General features: G+C 27.3%; 1 protein-coding gene across 1 annotated transcript; it reads right to left on the bottom strand.

Moving 5' to 3' along the window:
- Positions 1–8,257: 8,257 nt before the first annotated feature.
- On the bottom strand, positions 8,258–10,202 carry LOC120082684 (dof zinc finger protein DOF5.3-like). Its single transcript, XM_039037955.2, has 2 exons — positions 9,880–10,202; positions 8,258–9,386 (listed from the first exon to the last, which is right to left on the bottom strand). Exons 1-2 carry the CDS (start codon positions 9,904–9,906, stop codon positions 8,490–8,492), a joined length of 924 nt encoding a protein of 307 aa, XP_038893883.1. The 5' UTR covers positions 9,907–10,202; the 3' UTR covers positions 8,258–8,489.
- Between the last annotated feature and the right edge of the window lie 380 nt (positions 10,203–10,582).

The raw sequence follows: 10,582 nt of genomic DNA, 5'->3' as shown, positions 1-10,582 counted from the left end.
AACTCTTGAAAACCTTTTGTTATAGTTTGAACTGATTCACAGTGTTGAATTAAGGAACTGATTCATAGTACTGAATTAAGTATTAGACAACATGATAAGTTTGTTTAGTGATAAAACTTGTTGTAATGTAGTTACTCATGGCAATACCTTGTTGTATTTAGTTTCTTTGTAAAAAAAGCTTACCAAATTTGATTATTAGTTTGTTTGTATTTGTCCCTTTGGGGACATTCTTTAGTTCCATGTATTTAATATCTTTGTAAAAATGTTATCAACTTTATTCTTATATATAAAAATTCTTATTTATGTTTGAATCGATTTTGTGTTAAAATAAGATTAGTTGACGATGGAAATCAAGTGCGTATTGACAAGATTTAAATAAATAACAAACTATCGGACGTGTATTTCATTAACAATATAAAACTGTTGTAACTATGAAATTCTTGTGACAATAAAAATGTGTCGTGATAGAACATTTGTTGATATTGTCATGGTTCAAGTATTCTTGATAATAAATTGTTGTGGTTCATATATTCTTGACAAGAAAAAAAAAATGTCACTATGTATTCTTTTTTTACATTTTATAACTATTAATGCCCACAACACTACAAAAAAATACTCAATTTTGAGTCAGTTGATGGCAATAATAATCTGTTGTAATATATCTGACGATGACAGTTTATGATTGTCAATAATTATTCAATGTTGACAATTATTTATTGTCATGGGAAGACCAATTATGAAATTTTAAAAAAATTGTCATTGATGTGCATACGTTTACAGGCGATACAATGACCAAAAATAACTGTCACGAATTTTAAATCTGACAATTTTTAAATGTCATGAAATCTCAATTTTGTTAGAGTAACCAGTGTTCTTTCCTTCAATTACCTTAGCTTTTCTATGCTCTATCAGCATCTCGATCGACACTATGGCCTTGACCAAATGGCAGAGGCTTGATGTAATAGGCACTAGCTAGTTTGGCTAATTTAGTTCGATTCTTCCTTTATTACACTCAACTCTTCAACTATTGTCCAATTGGCAAAGTTGTCTACTAACGAGGCAAAAGAGCCTAGCAGTGCGACAGGGGCTTTTGTGAACGTGGTTGAGCAGTGGAGGATTCTAATCATGAAGTAATTCTAAGGTAAGAGGGGAAGAATAAGGTATTAGAATTGTGGAGACAAAATTCTTTCGAAGCAAAATATTCTCTTGTTTTTTTTATGTGTGTTTTTCTTTATTATTAATTCCAAAATATTGAAATGTGGTATAGAAAATCAAGTAGTTCGTGTTGATCTATTTGGAGAGAGATTTGTAACGCGAGTTTTGGAATCATTGTAATCTTCATCATCGTATAACCTATAGTTGTAGAAGACTGAACGTAGTTCCGAATTTAGAGCAAACCAGTATATTTTCGGTGTCGTTCTCTTTTTTTCTTCTCTTAACTTTTTCTATTTTATGGTTATTAATCTTTTTTGTACTAACATGTGGAAATGAGAATTTTAGATATAATTTAGTTTTCGCATTTTAACTTATTTCTATGTATAAATTCCCGACAAAAAAAAATACAAAAGAAACATTTTTCTCAACGAGGTGTCTTAATAGGATTTGTTTATGGTCAGTGAGCTAGCCTTTTTGTGTTATTAAAAAACATTATAAACCGTGTATATGAAAGTTTTTAGGGAAATTATCAGACATGATCTTTTTTAAGTTCACTTTTTACAGATAGTATGTTTTTCTAAAATTCGTTAAAATAATTTTTTTTTTTTTGTACTTCTCTGTCAAGATTAGCCACCAAGATTTGTATAAAAAGTTAACCTTTTCAACTTAATTACATCCAAGCTATCCATTCTTTTGAACTTTTTTGGTGTCATTTCGAATCGGATGAGGACCGAGATTCTCCAAAATTTAAAAATCAAACTGCGAAAATATTTCAAGAAATTTGAAAACATAAATTGTAAATTCATTTATATAATCGTAAATCAATTTGGAAATTCGTGGAAACATAAATTGGGAAAAAAATTTAAAAAGAGATGAGTTGATATAAGATTTGGAAAGATAGCATAATATTTGAAAAAAAAATATGTAGATCTCGGTTCATCTCAGGATAACACCAAGATCAGCCGTTCTCGGTAAAATTTTACTTGGGATGAACCTAGAAAGCCCAAAAGAATTAATAGTTTAGATATAAGTTGAAAAAGGTGACCTTTTGTACAAATTTCAGTGGTCAATCTCGACTAGAAAGCATCGAAAGAAACTATTTTAGAGAACTTTCAAGAAGCATGTGAGATGTGAAATGCGAAATCTAAAAGGGGATTTTTTTTTTTTTTTTTTTTCAAATTTTTATCAGAAAAAGAATCTTAACATTGATATATTTAAAATTTAAAAAAGCCATAAAGTTGAAATGTAACAGGAAACTGTAAAAAAGACGATATAAAATTGAAAACAAACATGAAATAGAAGTATAGAATATAAATGAATTGGTTGGAGACAAGGTGAAATGTCAACATTGGGGGCTTCTTATGTTTGGAATAAAACACAAAACATCACCATTTGTTAGATTTAGTTCTCATCTACGACAAAAGCTGAGATCTTCAAGCTTTGACCATCAAAATATTCTAATAATTAATTCCCACATTTTAAGTTTTATCTAATTATTCCATCTTAAGTTCAATTAATTTGCGAAATTTACGTCTACTTAACTGCAATCAAAATCTAATTCCATCTTCAATTTCGCCATCTCACTCTTACTTTCCCATCATTTCCCTAAGAATTTTCATCTTGTGTTTAGCAAATTTGATTAACATCTTCAACTCAAGTTTTTAATAAGCAGCCTTTTAAATTAAAAGTACATATATTAAAAAAAATTTAAAAATAGACTATTAATGCACTTTAGTAATAGTAAATCATTGGTTTAATTACAAATCTAGTCCCTCAATTTTATCGTTTGTGTCTATTTAGTCTATAAATTTATAAAAGTGTATAATAGATTTTTAAAGTTTCAATTATGTGTCTAATACTTACTTGACAAATTTAAATTTTTTTAATTGTATTTTATTCATTTGATATAAATTTAAATTTTATGTCTAAGGAAACCCTAAGGTTCCGTTTGATAATTTTTTTAAAAAAGAAAAAAAATTAAGCTTATATACACTACTTCCACCTCCAAATTTCTTCATTTGTTATATATTTCTTACTAATAGTTTAAAAAACCAAGCCAAATAGACACACATTTTAAGGCTTTGGGACTAAATTATTTGTAATGTAACTTAAATTATTTAGGCATGGTTTGAAAACCATTTTATTTTTTAAAATTAAAAGGTATAAAAACTACTTGCACCCTATAGATTATTTTGTTTTATTGTCTACATTCTATGAGTGTTTTTAAGATCAAGTTTTAAAAAAATTTAAAAAGTAATTTTTTAAAATTTATTTTTATTTTAGAATTTTGCTAAGAATTTAATTGTCTACTTAGAGATGATTAAATTCATAATTACTTCCGAAAACCATAGGGTTATCAAAGATCACCTCCTATTAAATTAATTGGTTTTCATTTTACTTTTTATGTTGGTTAACGTTTGTATCATACATCGATGATTAACTTATACCATATAATTTATGTTGAAGTTAGCTTATAATAATTTATTTTCCATAAATAAGAAAACAAAACATAGTAATCAAACATATGTTTCATTTTTATCTTTAAAAATCGTTAAAAAAAAAAATAGTTTTTGTCCGTAAACTTTCGTTAAAGTAACAATTTAATCTCTAAATTTTGGTTTGTAACAATTTAATTTTTGTACTTTTAATTTTGTAACCCCTAAACTTCGGTATATAACAATTTAGTCATTATATTTTTAAATTTGTAACAATTAAGTTCCTAATATAAAATATATATATATATATATATATCAAAATTAGATGTCATTTTTTATTATTTTATGACGTAAACTTTGTTTTTTAAAAAAAATATTGAGTCTCTAATTAGTTTACCGATTTATCTATGCCAAAAATCTCATTAAATATCAACACTAATTTTTATAATAGAGATTGAATTGTTACATAGTAAAGTTCATCACGGACTATATTATTACAAAATTGAAAATTTAGGAATTAAATCATTACAAACAAAAGTTCTAGGACTAAATTATTACATTTGAGAAAGTTTAGGGACTAAAAGTGATTTTTAACCTTAATTTTTAAGTCTCAAATACCACCAAGCTAATATAATGAAAATACTATTGAATTTGATAGGGTAATCACATAATATTAAGAGGAAAGAAGAAAAAAGAATAGGAGAATTCATTTGGAAGTAACTCTAACATGTAAATATAGAGAATAACATATAAGAAACTTTAGGTCTCATGTGTTTGGATGAAAGCCAATGATGATAAACTTTGAAAAATTAGTTGATTTTTATCACAAAGTTAAAAGTAAAGTAAGAAATTTTGATGAATGAAAAAGGTGGTGATGGAATAAAAAAGGTGGCTAATTAATTTGTCCTTCAAATTAGCAAAACTCAAGTAAAATTAGTGCATAATGTAATCATTTTAGCACTGAATTTTTTACAATTGAGCATTAGATACTCTGAGAATTGCATGTCCTAAAGAGGGAAGATTGCAAAAATTAGCTACTAAAAATGTGTTTTAAGTATAGTAAATTTCCATGAAATCCATATTTTATGATTGTCTCGATCAATATTTATGACTATATTTTTTGGAAGACATAACCAAAAGTACTTCTCTCTCAAAATTATGTTTTGGAAGAATTTATGGACGTGCTTTTAGGCAAGGGAAAAGTACTTAGAATTAATGCTTTTTCAAAAAAGTATTCTTTTTTTTTTTTTTAATTTCATTTTAGTTTCTATATTTTTAATAAATCTACAGATTTCAATGTGTAGAGACCAATTATACGGTATTTTAACTTTTTTTTTCTTAATCACTTATCCACATGCGAAAATAGTGATTTGTTATTAAAAACTACTTAATTGATTCTAAAACAATTTCAATAAATCAATTAATAGGTATTTCCATTTAAGAAATGTTACATAAAACGATTAAAAAACAATTTGTGTAACATCAAACTAATCACCACAAAAGTTAAAATAAATATAAATTAACTGACATATGATTACTGAAGTATGTGGTTTAAAGTCCCCTTTTATATAGTACTAAAAAAAACCTAATCACTCTAAATTTTTGTTTTTTATAAAATAAAGATGTTTATGTGTCATGTTTTTCATATAAAAATAAATAATTTTTCAATATTTTTTTTTAAAAAAACACACATTCACAATCAAACATCTTGGTAATATCACAAATTTTTTAAATTAGTTTGTCATTTTCAGTAATTAGCTTCATTAAGAATTTGGAACTATATATTTGATATGGATGTCAAGGTTAAAATTTTGTTAGAAATATTGACAAACAATATTTCTAAATTTAGAAACATAAAAACAAAATTTTAAAACAGAAAATAGAATAAATAAAAAAAATATTTTAAATAATAAAACTACTAAAAATATTTATAATTAATAGTAAAAAATAATCGAATATCTGTGATGGATCGCAATAGACTACGGTCTATATTTATCACTTGCATTTTAGGACATATAGATAATAAATTTTTACTATATTTATAAATATTTTGGTTTATTTTTTCCTCGAGTTAAAATTTGTTGAGTAAACAAAATATTATTCTTTTTTCGAGATTTTGATTCACTTCAAACCATACTAAAATATATATTTTTTATTATATATATATATATAAATATAAATATAAAAGAGAGGAAAAAAAAACTACCACATCAATCTCGACGTTTCCTTGTTATTCATAGTTATCAAAAGCACCAATTTGCAGTGTACCCAATTATTGGAATATTCATCCTTTATTATTAATAATAATAATAATAATTTATTATTTATTTATGTTTTTTCTTTTTTTTTTATATTTATTCTGACAAAACTGTCCGTCTTCAAATCTTGAGTTGGATTTTGTCTCTGTTGAGAGAGAGAGAAATAGTAAAGCAAAATCCATCCCGAAATTGCTGCTCATGCCTTCACTCTAAATCCCTATGCATTTCGTTTCATACAAACTTCCATATTACTTGCTCAATAAAAATTATAATTATATATATCATACCAATTTAGAGATATGCAACAAATTTATCAACTTTTTTAAAAAGTAATATATATATATATTTTTTTGCTATTATTCTATCTATCATAGACATGTGTACACATGTGTAGACATGTGATAGAAAGAATGTTTTACCAATTAAAGTGACATCTTAAATTATTCCATATATTATCCTGATTTATAGTTAGTTATATTCCTAGTATATTAATAAAATTAAATAACATATCAATTTATGCTTATTTTAAATTATATATAATTAAATCGACAATTTAAGGTGATCAAACTCCTATAATATTATTATGTATACTTTATTTATTAGCTTATGCTTTTGAGTTAATCGGTAGTTTAAGAACTTATGTTATTGAATTCGAGATTAGAAGTTTGATTTTCTTACCTCACATATTGTAACAAAAATAACATAAAATACATCATGTAAAATAATATGAAAAATCTTTATACACGTTACAAGGGCATTATATGTGTGTGGTGGGATAACTAAGGGTAGCATACTACAACAAAGCCTAAACATATTAGTGTTCAATAGTAGGGGTGGCTCGAATATGATTTTGAGCTAACGGGGTAGGGTTGAGAATGGGGATGAGGAATGTATTTCCTGCTCTTTTTATTTTCATTATTATTTTTAAATATATGGATAATCATATTGTATGTGTATAATTTGATATGTTTGAACCATTTTAACCTTTTGTTTATGGATGATTAAATAATTTAATTTTATTTAATTTAAAAATATTTATTACTTTTTCTCGAGGAACTAACTGTTTAAATGAATACTCATAAAACAATAACCATTATTCTAAAGATTTAGCAGAAAAGTAATTATTTAATTAAAAAATTCTTAAAAAATTATTTCGTTGATTTTTTAAATACTTAAACGAAGAACAATTTCATACGAAAAATCTGACCAAACAATTGTTTTGAGAAGCTCTATGCGAGATCTTCGCAAAATTAAACGAAGAATTTTTGCATGAATAGAAATTATAAGGAAATGGGAGATAGAAATGGGAGATAGAAACGGGAATATAGAAACCATCTTCGTCCCCGTCTCGAGAATATCTCTATAATTTGATCCATTTTTTATCCATCTCATTTATAATAATAGACATTTTAAGTATAGTAAAATGTCATTGTCTATCAATAATAAACCGTGATAGATAGTGACTTTTTCGTTACATTTATAAATAAGCTAGTCATTTTTTTATTTGAAAACTGTCATTATTTTAATTGTTAATTGCTAAATGTTAATTTTTAATTTTTTTTTCTAACAATATGAAATTTTGCTTCTTGCCATTAATTTTTCCGTCTTATTTTTCATTTTCATGCTTTGAGTTTTTTTTTTTTTTTTACAACTTTTACAAGGGATAACTAAACATAGAATCTTAATTAAAATTTGAAAACCAAAATAAAGATTTCTAGACATATTAACAATTAAAATTGTTTGAGACAGACAACAAACCTTTCACTTTTTCTACAATATTACGAAATTATCTTCTTTTTTTTAAGCCTAAATAGTCATTCATATTTTTGCTTGGATTTCAAATAATCTAGACAAACCTCTCAACAAAAATAGAGATTAAGAAAATAAATTAAGTCTGTTTGGTAACTATTTCGTTTTTTGTTTTTGGTTTTTTAAAATTAAGTCTATTTTCTTCTCATTTCTTACAATGATTTGCATATTTCTTGAATACAATGGTTGAATTCTTAGCCAAATTTCAAAAATAAAAACAAGTTTTTAAAAGCTACTTTCTTTAATTCTTAAAATTTGACTTGGTTTTTTAAAATAGTTTCTACCTACTTAATTTTTAAAAATAAAAATAAAAATAACCAAATGGTTATAAAATGAGATCTACTTTTTTAAAATAAAAAAATAAAATAAGAATTCACATTTTTTTTTGTTATAATGATGTGCATGGAGAAATAAACAAGGTGTAGCAGACATTCATGAAAAAAAAAATTGATACATCAAATTAGTCGAAACTTCTGACTAAAACAACAAACCTATGAAATATCACTCTCATTGTCGATAACAATCAAAAGGCCACCAATAAAGTTCGGCAAAATCAATCCTACGGTCATAATTCAATAAGCACTAATTAAAGTCAATTAATTATAAGCAAGAAGAACCCAAAATTAAATTAACTAATAACACAATGGGATGATTCAAATGAACCACCTCTCTTTTTAGTACAAAACTTAATTCCCAAAAGAAAAAATAACCACTAAACCTTGAAATTAAGATCATATTCTATGGAGGGGAAGGGGGTTTGTTCTAATTAGTTTCTAAGTAAACAAAAAAAAAAAAAAAAAAATGAACACACAATCTTAAAGAAGAAGAGGGATTACATGAGAGGACTATTGAGAAGACCATGCCAAGAAGAAGCATTAGTGAAGGCATTGTTGTTCCAACTTTCGCGAGCGGAACCGGAATCGAAATCCATGGCTGTCATCATCGTTGTCGTGGTCGTGTTTGAATCTATCGCATTAGTATAATTGTTCATTTGCCAATTTGGGTATGCCCAAAGGATTTTACTTTGATCACCTCCATTGATTTCTCGTCCTCCAAATAGCTCTTGCTTCATCGTCGTGACCGTCACTGCCGTCGTTGTAGCATTGCTATACTGTTGATTATGATGATGATGATCTTGATCGTAAGTTTGTAATCTCATTTGATCTCCACTGCTTTCGATTCCACCCATGTTGTCATTTCCATAATACATTGTTTGAGAATTATACCCAAAGCCATTCAAAACGTCGCTGTTTGGCATTCCCAAAATGGAGAAATCAAAGTCGTTGAATGCGGGTCCAACCGCACTCGCACTCGCACTCCCACTCGCACATGAGTTTTTGTGAAGCCTGGCGAATGCCAGACTGAGGTCATGGGCTTGGTGATCGTAGGACAAGTGGGGTAGGCCGCTAGTTGAGCCGAAGAGATGGTCTTGGGATTTCTTTGAGGAAGAAGATGATGAATTCGTCGAGGATGATCTTTTGTTCTTACGACACCCTCCCCCAACTGGAACATTGCGGAGGGTGCCGCCTTGCGTCCAGTAACGGCGGCAGGATTTGCAAAAGTATCTAGGTTGAGAGAGGCTATAGTTATTGTAGTAGCAAAATTTGGTGTTTGTTGAATCACATCTTGGGCATTTCAAGGCTTGTTCTGGCTGTGGCCTTGGCTTTCTCATTTGATCTTTTGAATTTTGACATACCATCATGTTCTCCACAGAATGTGTTTCAATTTCCTGTCAATCATATATAATTTTAGTACTAATAATCATCATTGAAAAAATATCCCATTTCTCAATTCCCCCACCCCAATTTATGCAGAGAAATAAATATCCCACCCTAAAACTCCATTCCATAAATATTTGATTTTTTTTATTTTTAATTTCGAAAATTAAGTTTATAAATATTATTACTTCTATCTGTAAAATTCTTTGTTTTGTTATTCATTTCCACTAAAAGTTCGAGTATTTCTTACCAAAAAATACGAAATATACGAGAAGAATAAGTAAGAGTTTTCAAAAACAGAAAACTAGAAAGAAAAGGAAATTTTGTTTGATGAGAACATCCCAATATTAGATGAAGGGAGAGAGAGAGAGAGAGAGAGGGGAAAAGAAACATAAATCATGGAACACTCAAATTAAAGAAAGAGGAAGAAGAAGAAGAAGAAGAAGAAGAAGGGAAAAAAGAAAGAAACATAATAATGAAAAGATGATGATGGTTTATAATTACCTGGTGTTGGGCAGTGGGTAGATCCATTGTTGAAGAGAAACAAAAACAACAAAACAGAAGATTTGATTTGGGGTTTTTGTGTAGAAACTAGAAAGAAGAAGAAGAATAAGAAGAGATGGGAAAAAGAGTAAAGGGAAGAGTTGAGAAGTGAGGAAGAAAGAAGAAGGGGAGATAGGTAAATATATAAAGCAATAATCCCAATGGAAGAATTTAGAACCAAGAGAGAGAGAGAGTAATGATGAGAGGGATTGTGGTTGGTTTTGGCTTGTAACCAGAGAAAACAAGATTTTAAGTAACAAATTTCCAAGAAAAAATAATTAGCTACGTCGTCGTAAGCTCTATACATTTTTATGCAACTCACTCAAATACTAATCATAAGTTACTACGTCACAAATATATATATATATATATATCTATATAAAATAAACATTTTTTCCTTAATGTTCAAAGAAAATTATTCAATTATCATAATTATATTTTAATAAATCATAAATTTAATCTCTAATGATAATAAAAATTGATAGAGATCTATCTGTATCTATCATTTATTTAGGGATGTATATATATGTGATGTCAGTTTGTGTGCAGCAACGGTTTCATATGAAGCCAAGGGTGAGAGAGTGTTCCCTTCTTATGTGGGTCCCATTAAAATTTTTTATTGGATGCAACTATTTACAATCTTTGGTCCCCACTTTTCCACTAC

This window comes from Benincasa hispida, chromosome 8, assembly GCF_027475165.1.
Source record: "Benincasa hispida cultivar pf3 chromosome 8, pf3_genome.v1.1, whole genome shotgun sequence".
Taxonomy (NCBI): Eukaryota; Viridiplantae; Streptophyta; class Magnoliopsida; order Cucurbitales; family Cucurbitaceae; genus Benincasa; species Benincasa hispida.
This window is presented reverse-complemented; position numbering and strand designations above follow the sequence as displayed.